Source organism: Hermetia illucens, chromosome 5, assembly GCF_905115235.1.
Source record: "Hermetia illucens chromosome 5, iHerIll2.2.curated.20191125, whole genome shotgun sequence".
Lineage (NCBI taxonomy): Eukaryota > Metazoa > Arthropoda > Insecta > Diptera > Stratiomyidae > Hermetia > Hermetia illucens.
Window position 1 is genome coordinate 48,428,477 of NC_051853.1, and position 22,250 is coordinate 48,450,726.

At 41.6% G+C, this 22,250-nt stretch overlaps 1 protein-coding gene across 1 annotated transcript in view; it reads right to left on the reverse strand.

The window, feature by feature from the left end:
- The window catches only part of LOC119657594 (cuticle protein 16.5), a 50,960-nt gene that overhangs the window by 4,409 nt on the left and 24,301 nt on the right, over positions 1-22,250 (reverse strand). The window contains exon 4 of the mRNA XM_038064577.1: positions 3,455-3,658. Within this exon, the coding sequence (XP_037920505.1) occupies positions 3,455-3,658 (204 nt within the window). The remainder of the gene's footprint in view (positions 1-3,454; positions 3,659-22,250) is intronic.

Genomic DNA, 22,250 nt, shown 5'->3' on the forward strand with positions numbered 1-22,250 from the left:
CGCAAATGCTTGCGCGAAGACTTTTTTGTCCTCCAGGAGCCACAGCAGGGTATCCATCACCAAGAGCCATAACAGTGGAGAGAGAACCCCTCCCTGTGGGCAGCCCCTGAGACATCCTGCTTCAATAGACTTCTGGCCGACCGATATGTGGATTTTTCTCCACTCTAGCATGTGAAGGATCCAACTGATTAGCAGCGGTTCGATTCCATGTTGTCTTGCCGCATCACAAATTGCCGCGAATGAGGCATAATTGAAGGCACCTTCGATGTCCATGAATGCGCCTAAAGCGTATTCTTTATCGGACATCGCCTTTTCAATTTTTGCCGTAAGTTCATGGAGTGCTGTCTCCGTGGATTTGCCTTTCTGGTAGGCGTGTTGCCTATGGTGAAGTGGCCATTTAGGAATGTGTGTATCCCTTATGAACCGATCTACTAATCTTTCTAGTCCTTTTAGCAGAAAGGACGTTAGGGTGATCGGTCGAAAGCTTTTTGCGTCTGTGTAGGTGGGTTTTCCTGGTTTGGGAATGAACAACACATTCACATCCCGCCATATAATTGGAATATAAGCGTGTGCTAGGCATGCCCGATATATCATATATTCCGAATGTGTCGACCCAGGGCATCCATTGGTGATATTAGTATCAGGGCATCCATTGGTGATATTAGTATCAGGGATGTTTCTGGCCATTATGAGCGACATCTTGAAAGGAGCTTTGCGAAAGGTGTGCCTGTGGGCCGCAAGATGCGGACTCAGCATAAACCCAACCAAAACGCAACTGATGCTATTCACCACCAAGACAAGGATACCTGAATTCCATCTACCACGGCTGAATGAACAAAGATTGGTTCTTCCTTCTAATGTAAAGTATCTGGGTGTAATTCTGGATCCTAAGCTAAATTGGAGGTTGAACATAGAACTGAGGGTTAAGAAGGCCTGTATAGCCTTCTATGCCTGTAAGAGAGCCTTTGCAAAGAAATGGGGTCTCCGGCCGAGGATGGTTCTCTGGATGTACACCGCTGTAGTGCGTCCGATCCTGACGTATGGCTCTATTGTATGGTGGCAGGCTTTGAAAAAGAAATACAATAGAACGAAGCTTAATAGGATTCAAAGAACCGCGTGTGCAGGTGCTACGGAGCCTCTGCAGTCCTGCCCGGCAGATGCTCTCAATGTACTCCTGCATCTCCTTCCCTTAGACCTCCACATCAAATGCGTTGCAGCGTGCAATGCCGTCAGACTACGTGAGTCCGGATGTTGGGCAGCGAAGTGATACGGCCACAGCAACATCCTATATGAAATACCTAGAGAAATCTGGGCATCCCCCACGGACTATGTCACACGCAAGCTGAACTTCACGAGAAACTTTGCTGTGGACCTTCCAACCAGGGCAAAGTGGAAGACCGGCGGCGTGTTGCAAGACTATGACACGGTATTCTTTACGGACGGATCAAATATGGCCTATGGAGTCGGCGCGGGGGTTTTATCGAATACACACGGTGTATCCAAGTCGTATGGTCTCGCAGGTTTCACCAGTGTATTCCAGGCGGAAGTACTGGCGATATTGGAAATCTGTCGATGGCTGGAGCGTGATTCGAGCCCCAAGCGTAACATAGCCATTCTGACCGACAGCCAAGCGGCCATCAAGGCCTTGTACTCAACGACGACATTTTCCCGGCAGGTGGGGCAGTGCAGAGACGCGGTCAACCATCTGGGCGGCACGCTCAAGGTCACTCTCCTCTGGGTTCCCGGGCATAGGAACATAGAGGGAAATGAGTGGGCTGACGGATTGGCCAGACAAGGCTCTGCTCTTGGCAGTCTCTCGGCGAATACAGTCGGTGTTCCGCTGGTGGCTGTCGGAGGCCGAGTCTACTGCACTACCTAGCAGCCGCGGGCCTGAGATGGCGAAGGTTTACAAGCTGTGCCAAGTCAAGGAGAATTTGGGCGCTTATAACATAGCCCGATCACGAGAGCTCCTGTGCCAGACGCGTGCAAATGGATTCAAGATTACGGCGGTCTGCACGGGGCACTGGCCCATAGGGGACCATGCCGCTAGGCTCGGCTTACCCTACAACTCGCATTGCCGAAGCTGCGGAGAAGCAAGGGAAACCCTCATGCACTTTCTCTGCGATTACCTAGTTCTGGCTCGAGTCAGGCTGCGGACACTGGGTAAACCATTCTTTGGGGACCTTAGCGAGATTTCTAGTTGCAGGGTGGGAGAGCTGCTTTCCTTCGTGAATGCTACGGGCTGGCTCTGAAGATCCGAGCCAGCTGGACTCTGCTTCCTTGTTCCCATAACAACAGTCACGGTCTTAGGAATTTGTGGCATCAAAACGGCGCACCAAAGCGCTAATTGGGCTCCTCGGAGCGGCCACTGATACCTACCTACCTACCCCTTCTCTCCAACGAGGCCAAGAGTTCGCAATTTTTCTTGCTAAGAACCCAAGTCTCCGAGGAATACATGAGGACTGGCAAGATCATAGTCTTGTACAGAAAGAGCTTTGACCCTATGCTGAGACGTTTCGAGCGGAAGAGTTTTTGTAAGCTGAAATAGGCTCTGTTGGCTGCCAACAACCTTGCGCCGATTTCATCATTGTAGCTGTTATCGATTGTGATTTTCGACCCTAGATAGGAGAAATTATCAACGGTCTCAAAGTTGTATTCTCCTATTCTTATTCTTCCTGTTTGACCAGTGCGGTTTGATGTTGTTGGTTGATTGGCTTTCGGTGCTGACGTTGCCACCATATACTTTGTCTTGCCTTCATTGATGTGCAGCCCAAGATCTCGCGCCGCCTGCTCTGGATGAAGGCAGTTTGTAAATCGTCCCTGTCTGTAACTGACCCTAATTTGAATCAATTTTTTTTTCTGTACATCATTAGAGCTCCTGTTAGGTTTCAGTTTCTGGAAAACTTTAACTGTGATTTGCTTCACTCACAAGGATTCACCGTCAGCGTAGAATGTAGTGTCTTATGCTGTTTCGGCTTTGCTGAACGTTTTTATAACATCGAATTTATTGTGAGCGAGATGCTATAAATATCTTTTGTGGTGTCTGCTGTTTCTGAATTTGCATCTTTTGCCGCTGGCTGCCTTCTTAAATTTTAAGGGGCTTCCTGCATTGTTATAACTTCCCGGTCCGTCGTACATATCATGATATGTCCTACTATACTTGATTGACCACGCATTCTTCCAGTGGTAGATCCGAATTATTTTGATGATTCCTGAGACGGTTCTAAATTTACTATCAAAGTATGTAGGGCGAATGAAATCAAATGAATCAATCGAATGAATATCTTCTATGCCCTTTTGAAGTGGTTCAATACATGCGTCATGTACACGTTTAATTCGAGGAAACATTGAACTTAAATCTATTTCCTGTGATGGTTCCACATATCCATTACAATGAAATATACCCATGAGGGCGAATGTAAGATACTTTAGTTCTAAATATAATAATACCCACCATGTGCATATGAAATAGCTGGGGCAGCAACATGGGCTACAGCTGGTGCCGCTGCTACATGTGCTGGAGCGTAGGCGTAAGCTGGAGCTGCTACCCTAACTGCAGGGGCAGCATAAGCGGCGTGAGCGATAGCTGGAGCAGCAACATGAGCTACTGCTGGAGCGGCATAGGCAGCATGAGCAATTGCTGGAGCAGCAACATGACCTGAAATGCAAATGAGTTTTTCTTTGAGAATTGAATATCTAATGAAGAACGTAGGGAATTTTGCAAACTTTTTGTGACCAGATACAAATATAAATTAGGGTTTTGAAGGATTTCATAGGTTTCAAGATTTTTTGGTGATATATTAACATAATTTTATTAGATCCTTAATATTAAGGGCAATGGAGCTCCGCCAGAATAGTCACAACTAAAAACAATCCCAGCCCATTAAACAAGTCGAAAATCGAAAGGTTTTGTGTATTTCTTGTGTAATTATATTTGAGTGGCGAACTATTCCATTCGTCCTTAGCCAGTAACGTATATGCATAGCATATCATACTACTTATTTTAGTGTGATATTTACTGTTTTGCGTTGCAAATTTACACGGAAGAAACAACTCTGAAGTGCTATAACTTTATCAGTAATAGTGCGATTTTGACCAGACTTGAGGATACCATGCTTCATACTATAGTCTATATTACTGCTTTGTCTCTATAAATGAAACTTAAGGGTGTTTCTAGTCAATTTTTCGAAAACTGAGTAATATACTTTTATTAAATTAATTTAATTATATATCGTTATGGAGGGTATTTCGACGTATAGCTTCGTGATTGTTTTTAGATCTTTCTTCCCCCCCACCTCGATAATATTTCTGGTGTAACCACCACATGCAAGCCGCTGCAGTCTACTGGGTTTTTTTGACCACAGGCAATTCATCAGCGAGCTATGAGTTTCACGGGTAGGCCTACTCCGCCAGTCTCACTATGCTATTTCGAGACTGCAAAAATTATTGGCGTTGAAGTTTGTCAAGCTAAATATTTCGCCAATATCTTTGCCGCCCCTGTGCAAAATTGGTCCGGGATCTTTTCCTTCCGTCCAGATGGCTCAAATGGTTAGAGCGCTGAGCTATCGTAGCGCTGGTGGTAGTGGCCAGTTGTAGGTCAATGGAAGAATCCGCCGAGAACTTCCCGCAACATCGAACACGTATGCAGAATGGTGTACTTCTGCATGATTTAAACCAGACGGTGCGAAAGTCCCAGGACATCAAGGGAAGCCGTGAGGGATTTAGACACTATACCTGCAGCTGACAATATTATGGGAACTACAACCACCCGCTCGAGACGCCAAATTTCTTTGATTTCCCGAGCCAATGGCTTATATGGTAGTTCAACTTCTTCTCCACGTATTTCTGTTAGATGTTGCTGTGATGGGGGATAGCAACATCAATAATATAAGCGGAGCGACCCGTTTTCGCAACTAACAGTACTTCAGGCTTGTTATGTAGAGTATGGCGATCAGTCAGGACTTGCCGGTCCCAATACATGCTGTAAGCGGAACTAGTACCTGTTAGTTGTGGCTCATATCGGTAAACCGTACATGTTCCCATGATTAGCCCATGCTTGTATGCAAGGTTTTGATAGATAACCTTACATACATCATTATGCCTGGTGATATATTGCAGCGGTGCCATAACGGTACAGCTAGAAATGAGATAGTCTAACGCGGAACCACACATTCTGCACTGGTCGTTCTCCACCTGTTCTTTCATGATGAGCTTTTTATAAGCTCGGGGGTGACCACGCCATCCTGAATGGCTCATATAAACCCCTCCGTCTCAGCAAAGAGCTCCCCAGCACACAGTCATCTGTTCGACAAATGCAAATCGACAAATGGCTGCCAAAGACAATTCACGTGTTTACCGTGAGTTGCCTTTGACGTCCATTCATCAATCCGCTCTTGGTCCGCCTTCGCCCCACTCAGAGAATTGAAAGATCGATCCTTCAAGTTAAGTGGAGTCAGTCCAGTCCAGCCTTATAGACAGCCGCATGCAAGGGACTCGCCTGTTCCTTGCTGTAAAAACAAACGGGCAGCGAGTCGGCTTGGCGTTGATGTTGTGCCGTCACCTCAACCACGTCTCTATCTCCGATGTTATGAGGCAGGTTCATCCGCTCCACGGCAGAGTTTGGATGAGGCATTCGGAATTTGGACATAGTAGTACGTATTCGCCGCTGTACGTTTTCCAAATTAGTCTTCGTCCACGGCAATATTCCGAAGGCATAAGCCAGTGAAGGGATAGCGAATACATTCAGCGCGCTTATTTGATACTTCCCCGAGAGATGCGATTTCAATACCAGCTTTACACGTCACAGGAATTCGGACAGCAGAATATCCTGCAGATCGCCAACTTGAGCATGGGTTCCTTGCAGAATTCGTAGGTACTTGTAGAAGTCTGTCTCGGTTATAGGTTCGCTGTGGAGGTCACCAATGCTATGTTCGGCATGCGGCTCGTAACGACCTTTGCGGATGGCTTGGATTCGACGCTTGTCTAATCCAAACTCCATCCGAATATCATGGCAGAACATATCTACTTTTCGCAACAGACTTCTAAGATGATCGTCAGTAACAGCAAACAGCTTAATGCCATCTAAGTACATCAAATGTGTCAGTTCGCACTTAGCACGTAGGCCATACTTTATTGTGAAATTATGCCCTTTAGCATTATTCAGTAGCCATGAAAGGGGGTTCAGTGCCATGGAAAACCCAAGGCAACTCAGAGAATCCCCCTGAAAGATCCCCTCCGTATATGGATGGGCTCTGAGGTATCGGCACCCTCAGATGAAGGCCCTGATAAGGTGGTGTGCAGCACTTTCATGACTGTCGCCAAAAAAGTTATTAGTTTGTGATCAATACGATACAAATATAGGACATCGTTTAGCCAGGTATGCGGAACGCTGTCGAAAGCCTTGGCATAATTGAAATGGCAACTAAAGAGGTTTCTTTGACCTCTAGTTGCTTGTCCTACATCTAACGAGTCGATAATGAGTTGCTCTTTGCATTATTATTATCTTTTCCTTCCACTGGATAGGCAAGCGGCAAAGCCATTGAACGCTAGTTTGTTGAAAAGTTACTTGAAACATTCAGTGGGGCCTTTATAATTACGCTTTTCCGAGCTGATTATTACCAAAATCTTCGGACATTGGCTACGAACAGCAATTCAGTGAGTTATTCTTAACTTTTTGGTTAACTCAGTCCATCAAATCAGCAGCAGCAAGAACATTTAGTGGCATGCCTAGTCGCTTCATAACTTTTCACTTGGGGGCTCCTTGAAGTCATCAAGAGACACTGAATCCCTATCTAACATCAACACTGATGCCGTTAATTAGTTAGCTAGTTTAGTTTAGTCTAGGGAGCCGCAGCTCCAAGCACTCAGACGTTTGTTAGGCTCATTGTACTATCCCTGGAGATCGCGTATTCATCGGTCTCTCGTTGAAGGCGTTCGCAAGCTTTCGTCAATCTGAGAATATTCTGCAGAGAATGCGCGGACTCTTCGTTAAACAAAACCTTACCAAGGTACCTTCGTCTGAGGTCTGAGGAGGCCGGGCAGCTGCATACGAAGTGCAGGGCCGTCTCTTCTCCCTCCTCACATTGGCTGCATATGGGCGAGTGCATCAGTCCGAATTTTTCCATGTGGTAGTGGGGATAGGGGCAGTGTCTCATTAAAAGCCCTACTAGGGTTTTCATATCCCACTTCTTAAGGGACACCAAAAAGGTCGCTCCAGCGGCCTCGGGTTTCTTCACAAAGATTTTCGCCTGCCGGCAGAAGTTCAAATTTCTACATTCGGCTGCGTGCATCGTTGCAATTTCTTCTTTCAGAGTAGATGTGAGAGTAGATGGCCGGATACTAAAAACTGGTTCTGCCCCACCATTTTGGGTTCAGAACCTAGGCGAGCTTCCTAATTATTAACGATGTTTGTGTGCCCTGGCACCCATATCAGGAATGTTTCGTTCAATCAACCAAGGCCCAAGAACTGGGCATAGAATAATGTCATCTACATAAAAGTAAATTTCTTCGAAGGTCTAGTAACACCGATAAATATTATATTGTTTTTCATACTTAAAAATGCTTTACATTTAATAAAAGATTCATTCCTTAGGTTTTAGTGGAAGACTGATATCATGTGACATTGTGTATTGTTATTAATCATTATGAAGGATAATTTAAGACAGGTATAAGGTAATCTCTTGGGACTGTATTATTGTCTACCAGCAACTACCGAGTCAACAGAAGGGGATTAGATTCTTCTCATTCCTTGGTAAGAAGTATGGAGCTCACAAACAGCAATCAAATCAACATTACTACAGCAGCAGACGTGAGGTCATTAATCTTCTTACTCCCAGCTTCTCTCCCATTGGGGCTGAGGTGATATGACTGTCGTTTTTCTATACAATTTCGATCAATAAATCATTTCACCATTGAGTTCTGGTTACGTGTTCTGTGACAAATTGTCCTCAAATATTTACTAACGATAATAGCACATCCCTCTCCAGTATTCATGGCCATAATATTAAAGTTATGTAGTTGTTTCCTCAATTCCTTAACGTTGAATTTGCCTGATACTTTTAAAACGGTTGGTTGTTTGCATTATAAGTAACAGGGATCCTATGGTTGCTCCTAACCATTCAGATTACAGATAACTCTTGAGAGAAACTAAAAAAATATTTAAGAAAACCAAGGGTAATTTTAAAACAAAAGTTTTCGTTGGATAAGGGTAGTGCTGACACTAGGTTTCTTCTTAGAAGCGACCTACTCTGGCTTCTGACTAATAAAAACAGTTAAGTGTCTCCGACAAACAATTGTAGAAAATCCTCCTCTATTCTATTTTATGTTTGCCGTTAATAATTACGAGCCTATGCTTGTTTTAAAGGGTGGTAAATATTTCGACTAAAAAGCTGCTAGCGATAAACTGTTTAAACACAACGATGAATTACGTGAGAGGCAGAACTCTGAGCAGTAAATGGGGTTTGTGATCATTTTCCTTCCTTTAATTTCACAGATCTGAGATAGACTTTTCCCTCACCACTCCTTTCTCTAGCAATTCTCAGTGTAATGTAATACCTGCATGTAAATGGTAATTTGAATATTATATAATAAATGGATTTTTGGGGAAAAATAAAAAGAAAATGAAACCCCCTTCCAAGCTAATGACATTTCCAACAATGCTTAACCTTTACTTTTTTTCTTCGAAATTAATTTCTCCTAAAATTTATTTCACTGAAGCTGAACAAGTTTCTAAATTGTTTTTGAGTAGTTCGCAGCTAGCAAGGAGGATCGTTTTTTTTTTCGTGGAAGTGTTCTGCCACAATAGGCAACATCATCGAAACAACTAACCACTTTTACTGCTTCTGGTAGAAACAGGTGTAGGACCCCATCTTACATAGTGCTTGAGAAAAGTGGACTCTATACTGACTCCCCGATTAACACACAGCGGTAAATTATGTGTTCGTTACTCCTGTATTTAAGGTCCCTAGTAATGAAGCTATGTTCCCATGGTAGCGTAGAGTACGACGGGTTGATGGATGCCTAGTTTACTGAGTGCTTGTTCTTTCTACGGCGTAATTTTCATTGAATAGGTTTAGCTAAACTGCTTCTATTTGTTAGTGAATATCCTTTTATCGAAGCTTTTCCTCGTGGTTCGTATAAACGGGTCTGTTCTCACCTGGGTGGCAGTTTCCCATGGTTCCTCAAGTATATCATCAGATCCTGGCACTTTTTTCTGGCTTGTTTTCTTTCTTACTTTGGATAGCTCATCTTCTATGATTAGAGGTGGTTGATCTGGTTACTTCAATCACTGTGTTCAATCCTTGTGCCTTGACTATTGATGCCAGCACAGTTGGGCAAGTTACTTGTGCTGATTTTCTCTCCTCTATCTTCTACATCACAATCATCTGTGTTTTAGAGGCTTGCAAGAGATGCATATGTTTTTGAAGCTTCATTTGTTGCTATCTTTGCTCGTTTTTTGCAGACCACGCCACAGCTTTTTGCCGCCACATTATCTAACATTGCGGGAGTTCGCCTATTGTCCAAAGGCTTCTTGAAGTTGTCGCAGCTTTAAAACTTGATGCCGTTTATTTTATCCGGGTTGAAATCCTGTGGTTGCTTACTGATTTCTAGAAACTCTTCCTTCCCGGAAGTCCACATTGCTACTTATTTGCTTTTGTTACGAATTCACGTATTATTTATTTGGCGCTTGGAGGTCTAGAGCCGGTTTACAGTCAAGATTCTTCACTACATGTCTTCCACTTCATCATAGCTTGTATAGCTTGGAGATCTTCATTAATTTTATAGCTCTTGGCCTAGTGTCCAAATTCCTGTCATTTAAAGCATCTGTTTGCAAAGGCGCCAGATGGCTCAGCCCATTTTTATTCGTTATGCTTCCAAAAGTTTCTTTGCACTGTTTGCAGGAGGAAAAAGTGCGCTTTCTGCAGAAAAGACAGTGCTGCATAGTTTGGGAGGAGATACTTTCTCTGCAGATAATTCTTCCCCAGTTTCAATACAAGAATGACTCGCCGCGACTAGCATATTGTCGATGGTTTGCCTTTCTAACCTAGATAGCTTTGACCTTGGTTTTTCTCTTCCCTTTGTCATTCGAGTTTGGTCCGTTTTCATCCATACTCTCTCTGTCTCTATGGTTTGGTTTGTAGCCTTTGCTTACTCAAATGTAGTCCAGGTTCTCGACTTTATGTTTCGAATTTGAGAACTCTCAATTCGGGTTATGCCTTCCTTTTATGACAGAGGTATCGAATTTGGAAATCGTTCGCGAAGAGCTATCCCTTGGAATCGCTTGTGATGTGTCAATTGCATTCCTCATTGGTTGGTGAGAGAAACATCTTTTTTCGCATCGGGAATTGCATCTTTGAACCAACGCTCGTTTGTGAGCTTGCCCCGGTTGTTTGGGAGTTTTCAAAGAAGTGCTTCTTGTTCATTGTCATTGTGTCTGTGTATTATTTAAAACCGCCACTATTTGATCTCATGGCTATTGTTAAAAGTAGTGAAGTCATTCAAGTGTCCATCTGAACCAAGAACACCATCTTGACGGTCACGGAAAATTGAGGGTATTTCGAGGCCGCTCAGGGTTCAAAATGGATAGAAGAATTAATAGCATTATCTTGATTTTACATAAAGTACTTACGCAACAGGATATTCCACACGTCAGACGAAAGTCAACTATCCAAATCATGTTCCACTTGTGTACTCTTTACGTTGTACTCTTCAGTTTATTTTTAGGGAGCCCTTCTCTTAAATTTTTATACCAGCAGGTATAGCTGGCATAGCAGGTATAGCAGGTTTTGCAGCACGGGTTCATGCTTTTCATCGCAGTGTTATTGCTGCTCATCTTTTCTCGTTGGCTGCAGATGTCAAGCGTAATCATGTGGAGGTGTGGCTAGTATAGGCAGCAAAGCTGTAGGTGGAAAACCAGAATGCCAACGGAGAGAAAAGAAAAATCTGTTCCATTCCTCAGAGGCACAGAAGTGTGTCTCTAATTTCGGAGAAACCCGGGTTTCAATGCACGAAAGCGTCTTTTTCGATTATAATCCCAGGAAAGCAAACTGATTCTTCCTGCAAATTCATTGTTGCATTGCAGTCGTAGTACTGATGACAAAACCTGGTTTGTCACTTTATACCTGGTTTCAACATATGAAGTAGCAACTCAATCTTAGCTAGCCGGTCGGCTAGCGAACTATTAGATCGCTATTGAAATGTTCGCATGGCCCTTAAGTACGACCTCGCAACAATTCAAGAATACCCTAGTCATCTGATGGGTACCTAAGCTACTGGCAAAGAACCTCTCGAAAAGGGGTCCATTCGATTCGTCTGACTTACTGATGGTAGTCCCAGTAGCGGTCTACTTGTCTACTTCTGAAAGGGACACAACAGACCGAAATCTCCCTGTAGAGTTCAGTTAACCGACGCTTCCACCCGGAACAGGAACTGGTTAGCAAAAACGTCAGTGCGTTAACAAAAACCCGATCACAAGATGCAATGATTATGTAAACACGAACCGCTAAGATAGCATTAAGCGGTCGAGGCTGGAATCACAGAAACGAGTTCGGCATCAGTTATGTTCAACGGTCATGGGTCGATAATCTGGGTGTGCAAGGCTGAAAATTGAAATCCAGCCAATCTTGCTCAAACGAATCCGTCAAATTATGACGCGATTTAAGAGCCCGTCGCTCTCATGTTTTCAAGTTGTTTTGTAGATTATACCAAGCAAAAAGGAGTGCGGTCACTTTAATTCGAAGGAAACAAGTGGAGATTTTTCATGGAATGGAGTAGAATTTCACATGTCGCACTACACGAAAAACAAACGGTAAAAATTCAAAAGGTTAAGCGAAAACAAGCGTTCTGATAAGCTGAAAACTAAACGAAACATAATGCTTATATTCAAAAGAAAAACTCACTCAGCCACAGTTTCCTTTTTGGAATCCGCAACAAAATGAAATATAGAAGCGCACAGCTTAGGCTGCCTCAGGTTTCATCTTACGAGTCACTTCACCACGATGTAGAATAAAGAATATTTAGTTCTCCCAACAACTAAACGACGAGATTGCCATTTCGCCGAAAGGAAACTTTCGAATGACTGTCAACAGAACTCGATTCCTTATATGTAGGAAAGACAATCTTCTGCAGTTCGGACAGCAACTCCTTTTTGCATAAAGCCGAACGAGTCTGTAGCGCCAGAGACTTCTAGAAGGCAATCAACTGTGGCGGTGCATCAGAGGCGCGAACATGGGTGTTATTATGGACTCGCTACATCCAATGGCCGTGAAAAATAGCTAACGGCTTGGCCGTTAGTCTGGAGGGCAAATGTCAAAGAGGACTTTTACCGAAAACAAGGAAGACTGAAGTCTCCCTTGTGCCAGCCAGAGGAGACCAGAGAACAGAAAAAAGTGTAAGTGGATTATAAGTATTAAAGCTCAGTAAAAGTCGTGATATTAAAACAAAAGTGTGATATGGCTAATTAGCAATTCCTGTCTTTTAATTTGTGGGAGAAAACTGTTCGTCCAAACAACAATGAAATGGCAACGAAGTCCTAAGAGGAACGATAAGTTCTTACTGTATGCTACCAACGAAAGGACAGGGAACTCTGCAAGATGGGATCGTCAAATGAGGCTTAGGAACCCTTGCTTCCGAGGAAAGGCGTATAACCAAAATATGAAAAAATAAAATCAAGTGCGGGTGGAGTCTAGCCAGGAACAAAGTTGAGAACCTGTTGTTTCCCTATCCGACACATCACAACGAAGGGGATTTTTCCGTGCTTTACTTATTTGGGACTTCACAAACGGCCAAGTTGGAGGCCATTTGTAATGACTTTAATGATTTTGCCGTTGGTCAGGGACCATCAGAGATGGCCATAGTCGACCTAGAGCGGAAAGTTGCCCCAAAACTGAAAAGGTTGGTCATAAAGGTACGTCCGGAAATACTGAAGTGGAGCACTGAAGTGTCCCGTCGACACGCATTTGAACGCCTCTCTGCTAGCCCGGTTTGTCAAAGAATCCTTCACTTCAGTCTTTTACGGATCATTTTACAAAATTTCACGTGCTCTTTTGACCGATAGGATGGGATGACCTGAAAACAAACAAGGGAATACCGTGTCAACCTATCGGATAACACCCACGAAGCTAAATTGAAAATAAAAGAACAAATATTCATGCTTCAAATCTTCATGACCTTTGAAGTTCCGCCCCGAACAAATAAGGACCATTCTCATTACAATGCATCGTAACAATAATGACACTCATATTAGAATTGGGAATGACATCGTAATTTTAAGGTCAACCTTAAAACACTTGGCAGACAGAGCAAAGACAAACCTCAACTTTAAGAGAGAGAGAGTAGTTACCGAGAATATGGTTCCTCCAGAGAATTTCCAAACGTTTTTAGGGTACCGTGGTATACATTTAGGTCAGGAGTAGCCCATTTGTCAAGTTCTAACTTATTTTATGCAATGCTAGTTTCCGGAAGGACACTAATTAGGTTATGTAGTGCGAGAGTTTGTGGGTGTGATCTATACATCCTGAGGATGTTTTCTGCTTTAAGGACTGCCTTGATAATACGGGTTTGTTCACCAAATTACAAACATTTTTGTGGCGGAAGCTACGAAAGAAAGAGGTCTATAAATGGGTAGTTGCAGCGATGGGACCACTAAAAAAGGCTCGCTGAACCTTCAGACTGATCCCTGATCAGGAAGTTGCAGAAAAAGCATGGCCAGATCAATTACCTAACCCAGTTCGTCATAAGGCATGCGTCAGTACCCCTATGAGTTTAAATTAATTATCCCAAATGTGATGGAGGGAAGCCGCAACCCATATGTTTGCGTTACTCGAGGTTTGTGGACGAATGAAAATTCAGAGGAAACTCCAGGGCCATCCAACAAAAACTGAGAGTAGAGGAGAAGAACGTAAAGATAGTTTAAGGATATCACGAATGAAAGACACTAGACCTAACCAGATCGAGCCGAACAAATCCTCCACTAGTATATCTGAATTGGGATTTGCACTTAAAAAAACAAATATACGGATAAGCAGGAAGTAAACGGATTTTATTAGGATTAACCTTGAAGGCAAAGAAGGTTTGAACGCTCATGTTCCTCGCTGAACTCTCAATCCCCAACCGAAACTGCCTAAGGAGCTTTTATGAAAATTATATTTCGCTTCCAGGTTTCAAAAAAACTTGTGTTTGAAGGGAAAAATTCTGTATAATTTTTACCGCTTCCTTATAGACCTATTTCAGTATTTCGCGGTATGAAACCCAAGCAGTGAAAATAAACACCATCAAAAGCTTTTCAGATAAAACTGTCAGTAACAGTTGTAAGTAACTAGACGTCCCACTTAAAATTCCATTATGCTAAAGGTCCCAGGTTCGCATCTGAGTAAACACACTAGCTTTTCCTGCTTCTCAAGATTATGGTTGTATGCAATCATGGGCGGCTTTTAGTCTGCTCCAGGGAAGAAGGGAGAAACCCTATCCAATTCAAGTAAATCTAATTAAAAATTTCATGTCAGCTTACCCACTTTGAAATTAAGATACTACGCCAGGAGCACATTCTTGTATGTGCGTACGTGAAGAATTTATCACCTTCTCTCTTGCTAAATTTAGGAGGGTAAGATACAACTTCTCAACAATCTCAAATTGTTGACAACGAGCAGTTCATTGAAATGTGTTACGCAGGCAAATTTTATATATCAAGCCCTTGTTGTCGAGTTTCAGCACTTAATTATTCCCGCCCTTCGAGATGGTGGCCTTGTAAGGTCCAAGTATCTTCCTCTCAGCATTTATACACTTTGTCCCTTAAGCACCTTAAAACAGCAAAAGTAAGTTTCTGGGAAGGTAAATATTTCTGTACGTATGCAAACTCATTAGCATTGGAGATACTGAAGTTAGATTTACATAAAATTTTGATGGAAATGGATGGAACCTTGCATCACCTAGGAGAGTTGGAAAGCTTTTCTTGGAATCATATTGGAAAATCACGAAAAGTTGAGTTCAAAGAGAAACGTTCAGACATATTTAAACTTTCAAATTGTTGGGATGGTCACTAGGACTAAAGGCAGAAATTACTATTTGTTATTTCAAATTGTAATATCTCTAGAGAGGGAACTACGTTGGAACATAATGCACTTACTGTAACTTTTATTAACTTCATCGTCCCGATGCTGTCTGATTGAAGAAGAGAATCGCCTTACTGAACAGAATTTCGAAAGGACGTATGTATACGTAGTATATACAAAAGAAAGTGGCTTCCAGTCAAATGGTCCCTATGCCGTTTTACATAATGGCTGACGGAAAGTATCACTTTTATCCCTTGTTGTAAAAGATTTAAATAAACACAATGTTGCTTGTAGTGCGATGCATTTACAGCTCGCCTGTCAATACTTTCGAAAAAGTGAGTGTACTATGCTTCATACGGTATGGCAACTAAACCCCTTAAATTGCACAACTTTTGTAATTAGCTGGTACTAGCGAACGTAAAACTTTGATGCAGATTTTGCAAATAAAATGAGCCTCTCCATCCAAGCCCTTAAATGTTGCCCCATGCTAATGCAATTAGTGAAATTACCCGGAAACTTGCTGTTACGAAAATCATCTTTCACTTGCAATTATTGTAGTTTGAAATGAATGGACAAATCCGCCCCTTTTTGTTAAGAGGCTCCCTATTCCTAAATGCGGCAGAACCCTGTTTAAATCTATGCAGGAAATTGGTGTTCCAAATTCTATGCTAATGTTACACGTTACTGGAAAGAAGGTTAAACTAATAACAACGAAACAATTCTGAAAAGAGGATTGAATCGTCCTTGTGAGCAATTGGAAAACAACTGCTTTTAACGGACCATTGTAGTTGATCAGGGGCGGAACGCGAAAAACCAATTAGCCGACTCATAAATTAACTGGGTGGTGCATGGACAATGCAAGTTTAGTGGACGATTAGATAAATTACATAGAAGAGAAGGAGTGGATTGAAAATGCCGAGGGGATTAATCAAATCGAAGCACAGCGGACAAGTATATGCATGGATGCGGATAATGGAAATTGAAAGAGAATTGGGTTCCCATCCCGATATATGACAAGGGTAATTAGATGTGCAGTTTAGTTTGTGTAGTTATGGTCAAGGTAACAGAATCTAAATAGGCAATTTTGAAAATTATTTTATCATCATCATTTTGGGTAAAAGTGAAGAGCTGATACCATTGAAATCGCTATCATCATCATCATCATCATCGACGGGATAACAACCGGTATCCGGTCTAGGACTGCCTTAATAAGGAACTCCAGACATATCGATTTTGCGCCGAGGTCCACCAATTCGATATCCCTAAAAGCTGTCTGAAATGAAAATCTTAAGAAACTGGCGCTTGAACGGTGACCTTTTTTACAAAAGCGCATATGCAGACTATAGTAATTTTTGGGTAAAAAGGACTTAAATCCCCCATCGTGGAATGATCGCGTCATAAGAAATATGACTCAGGCGGTCAAGATCATATCACGAACATCACCTTAGTAAGGGATGTGATATCACATCACTTGAAAAAAGTGATATTACAGAGGAATATCACACACATCGCACTTCATTACTTTAATTGTACATGTGATATTATATCATTACCTTAACCATACATGTGATATTATATTACCTACATCTCATATTACTTTAGACAGCGGATATCGCCGAATATTACTAGTTATTATTGTGATATTTGACCTGTATTTATTGCATTTGCAATATAAAACATTGCCCGCAGCGTCACAAGAGATTTATTTCCTTGAATGCATCATATTTCCTTTTTCGGCGCTTCAGCTTCTTTCGCATCTCCATTATCCTCTCTCGACATCACGTTGCACCCCAAACATCTTCTTCTTATTCCTTTGTCTCGTTCACAAGCGGCTTCGGCCCGACGTGGCCAGTTTCAACATTTGGTTCTATCAAATACCTGAGTTGGATGCAACTACGAAGCTTTTAAAGCTCCATCCAGCGTATCAACCCACCGTTGTTTCGACCGGACTTTTAATCGCTTACCATCGACTTCGATGTTTAGACCAATTTTAACGAGTGAATTCTTGTTGGCGCGAATTACGTGACCATACCATTGAAGACACCTCTCTCGCAATTTTTTCACGATCGGTGCCACCCTATATCGATCGTGGATATCCTTATTTCGGATGTGATCAAAACGTGTCACGCCACTAGTCCAACGCAACATCTTCGTCTCCATTTCCGCAAGACGCCATTTATTGTTTTTTTAGTCGACCAACACTCGAAACCATAGAGAGCGACAGGACGGACGACATTACGGTAAATTTTAGATCTGAGACGTTCGTTGCTACTTCGATCACAAAGAACACCAGTTGTGGAACGCCACTTCATCCAGGCTCCATTAATGCAAGAAGCAATTTCTTAACGCAGTTCTCCATTGGCTGATAGCATTGACACGTCATATTTAAATCGCTCAGTTCTGTCCAGATCACTGCCATTGACAGTAAGCGATAGTGCCTGTTTCATGGGGATTGGTGTTCAAAACTTCAGTTTTATTCAGATTAAATCTGAGACTGTTGCATGAGTTGATCATTCCGCTTTTGGACAAGTTGCTCGAGATCATTTTTGATACTAGACGCTAGGAAAACATCATCTGCATAAAGCAGTGTATAGGTCGCAGGACGCTGAATGTCGCGTGTGACAGTGTCCATAGCAAACATCCACGTAGTTTAAAATATTAATTTGGAAACGATCATTTTCAATTTTTTTATAGATTTTAGTCACAAAACCCTCTGACTGTTTAAATTTCCCGAAACTCTAGAATCTATGTAAATATTTTCAGTTTTAATGTCGAAATTTCTAAATATTCAAAACTGATAATTAACTGAAATAATAAAAACTTGTTTCTTTTTCGTTGGTGTGAATATTTATTCTTGCAAATACCAATATTTTGGGAACCACTTGTTCCCTTCATCAGTGCTAACAAGTTTGCCCCAGATAATTAATCGCTGGAAACACCGCATAATTTCACTGTGATAATTAACGTTTTCTTTTTGTTGTTGCATTCACAATGCATTGCATATTTCGGTCATAGACCTGATCATACTGTGTGTTATTAAATGCATTTCTAGCGTTTGTTTTTGGTTAAAGGGAAATATTATGCATGCAAATGCAATGCTGGAATAATGCAGCGAATTTTTTTGTTGGGTAGAAATCGGTTTGATGAAGGACAGCTGAGTTTGCTTTTTATATGAAGATTGGAGGAGTCTTCTCGTTGTTTTGGTTCTAAGAAAAGATGTTGAGCGATTTTGAAGGTTTGGATTTGGTGCGGAAGTTTTGCATGAAACGTTGGCTTAGCAGTTAATTGTTCAGTTTTAATTTTTGATTTTATTTTTGTGATACATCGGAAAGAAAATCAAAAGGAGCAAGATTAAGAATCATTGAAAGTGAGTGGCCATTACTGGAGGTGAGAAAGAGGTATACAAAAAGTCTTTGGACGTTGTTTGCTTCTAGTTGGAATACGGGAAATATGATAATTTTCAATTTAAAATTTTTAAAGTACTTTTCGGATTCGTTTTAAAGTCAAGATGATGGAAATATAACTATCAATCCGAATTGGATATCGTGTGCAACTAACGCAGAGCAACAACATTCCGTTGAGTGGAGGACTGTTGCTTTAATGCCACTTGCGCTCTTTATCACTGTGCGTTTTCGCTTTTCATACACAATGCAGAAATTGACATCTGAAGTAGTGGTCGCTGACAGCAGCGAAAGTGAAAGCTGAAAGGTAGGCGACACAGACAAAATATCAAAAACGTCGAACGGATGGCCGGAGAAAAAGTTGGTAGGAGTAGACTACGTGACTTGGGATGAAGGCAAATAGTTCTTTTGCCATGAAAGAGGATAGAATTGATAACTTTCTTCTTAAATTTGACAAACAACGAGTTGACGATTCTGAGCAGTGTTTGAAGCTTTTCCTCCATAAAAAATTGAAATTAATTCGTTGGTATGTGACAATGGACAAAACGTGGCTCCATTATTTCCCACCAGAATCAAAACGATCGTCGTCTGGGTGGACTGTACATGGTGAACCGCATCCAAAGTGCGTAACGACGCGATAGTCGGCTGGCAAGGGTATGGCATCAGTATTTTGCGATGCTTATGCTATAATATTCAACGACTATCTTGAAAAGGGAAAAACCATCAACAGTAACTATTAAAATCCGTTATTAGAGCGGAAGGATGAAAATGGCCCCATTTTTTCTTAGAAATTCAGGTCTGATGAAGAGGTAATCGCCGAAACTGACGCTAAAAACAAATCGCACTATAAAAATGGTATCGAAGAATTGTATGACCGCTATTACCATTGTGTGGGCCTCTATATTAGCCTACAAACTTTTCAGCCCATGTGTTATTTCATACCCTTTTTCCCTTTCTTTTGCATATTTCTTCCGTTTCATTTTATTTTGTTATTTATTATTGCTTATTTATTTCCTTTTAAGTGTTTTTGGTTTTATATTTTTTTCAGTCTTTTCATGACTTTTTTTAATTTTTTCGTTTTCGATCATGCAGGGCTTGTTAATTAATTGAATGCAATTGAGTTAATTGAACTTTGGATAATTAGATTAAATTAATGAGAAGTTGAATTAAGTCTTCCATTTGAGGGGTCTCTCTTCTCAGTCTCCTATCTATTGCCCAAACCTCGCACTAATATAATGAGTATCCTCCAATTTTATGGCCCGCGGATGCTGAGTTTGGGTGGGAACCCAAAAGAGAGCTCTTCGTAAACATCTGAGGCAGAGGAAGCATCGATTGAGAGTGAGACCCGATGTAAATTTCCTCTCTCGATTGCAATAGCAGTTTTATGGCTTAACGCGCGCGGTCTAGCCGTTTTGTTTTCAACAAACCTTTCTTAAAATCGGTTTACTGTCTGTCATTCGATCTGACTGTCACACACACTTTTCTGGGAAACACTTGTACCGATTGACACCAAATTTGGTGGGAGAGTGGGAACTGTGAACGTCTACGTATGCAGTGAGCTCTAAGTGAGAATTCATCATTAGAGGGCTCCTCATATATGTAAAAGAGCGGTATACATTTTTTTCTCACCAAAGATAGTCATATGGGATATCAGATATTGGTATTTTCCAAAAAATGTCGGTGAAGTGAGGGGGCCATAAAGGGGTCACTTAAATTAAGGGGTCATTCTAAGAAACTACCCACCAAACGAATCTGCGGAAAACCATGACGATGCCTCTATAAGACATCTACGCTTCGAAATACTCTCTATATCGATATCTGCTAAAGTGAAATTAATAATAGTATGTTAATTGAAGGGCTGAAGTGTTCGAAAGGAAGCATCATGAAATTCCCCACGATTAAGAGTTAATAGCTTCTGTGAAACTCTAGGCTGGAAATCTTGTGTTCGGGCTGCATTTTTTCTTGTTTGACAGTTAAGGTCCACAAACTGAGGTATAAAAATGTCAATATGTATAGGAAGTAGAGAAGCTAATGAGCTATGTAGATTGGCAGTATTACTTTGGATTATACTTAGGAAACATTTCGCTGTCAACAGCGCCTTAGCCACATTTTGTATTTCTAATCTAATCTAATAAATCTGTTATCTGATTTGTACATGTTTTGACTTTCCAAAAATATTTTTGAAAAATGCGAATCATTTTTATCGACTCTGAAACGTCCTTGCCCGTAATGGGCAACTTTGAGGTACCTGAACGGTCATTTGATCTATCCGGAATCAAAAAAAATATATCTTAATAAGTCTTCCGTTGGCTATGTTCTTCCGATCGGAATGTCTATTATTTAGAAAGTTGGCAAAAATGTGAATGATTTTAGAAAAAAAAAGTTGTAGTTTCTACTTTCAGAAAAATGCGTTTAAAGAAAAAGAATGGTATGGTAAAAGTGATTGCAGAAACTTATGGTTCAATCTGAAATGAGATTAGATTTTTGTCTGCTACTTCCTCCAAACTACTATTTTAAGTTTTAAATGTAAATACATATTTCGGGAGGGTCTTATCTTTTTACTGATGAAAGGGGTAAGTCGCTCTCGAAATATGTACAGGGTGCGGCAGCATAACTTCCTTTTTTCAAAACTATTGTATGCATCGGAAAATATTTATTTATTTTTTATAATGTAGGTACATGTCTAAAGTTTTTATTTACATTGTTTTGAAGATCAAATCTGTTAGTTGACGTCCCCCATTCTCTATACATTGCGTAAACCGATTTCTGGCGTTTGTCATGACCCTTGTTAGCATAGCAGGTGTTATGTTGGCAATTTCTTCTTGGATGTTGGTCTTCAAATCTTGTAGGGTTCTTGGACGGTTCACATAAACACGGGATTTCAAAAAACCCCATAGAAAAAATCACAAGGGGACAGATCGGGAGAGCGTGCCGGCCATTCCAAATCGCCTCTAATTGAGATAAGGCGCTCTGGAAAGTGTTCCCTCAAAACAGCCATCGATGCTCTTGAAGTGTGTGCTGTTGCACCGTCTTGTTGGAACCAAGTGTCCCCCAAATCCAAATTTTCTAACCGTGGGAAAAAAAAATTCTGTAGCATGTTTACATACCGGTCCGAATTCAGTGTCACTGTAACCTCATTTTCCTCAAAAAACCAGGGACCAATAATTCCAGCTGAGGAAATTGCACACCACACTGTGACTTTGGGTGAATGCAAAGGCTTTTGATGCAATTCTCGAGGGTTGATGTCAGCCCAGTAGAGGATGTTTTGTTTGTTAACCGACCCACACAAATGAAAATGGGCTTCATCGCTAAAAAAACAATAGCACCCTCGGGAACGACATCAAGAAGAAGCTCACACGCGTTCATCCGAGAATTGAAGTCACGTTCTGAAAGTTCCTGCACTATCGCCAACTAATAGGGATGAAAATGAAGATCATCACGAAGAATTCTTCTCACAGAACGATCGGATAGTCCAAGGGCAGATGCGTGTTTGCGCGCAGAACGCCGTGGCGATCGCAACATTGACGCTCTCACTTCTTCAAAGTTCTCAGGTGATCTAACGGGCCGAGGGACTCCAGTTCTTCCTTTTGTCGCACTGGCAGTTTGTCTGAATGTAGTGACCCATGTAACAATTGATTTGCGGTCTGGGACGGGAGCCAACGGGGCTAAATTAAAGCGATTCCGAAATGCACGCTGTGTTGCAATAACCGAACATCCGCTTGAAAAGTAATCCTCAACGGCAAAGGCACGCTCCTCACTATTCCAACGCATGATGGCGACTGAACCGTTTCGGGACAAAACT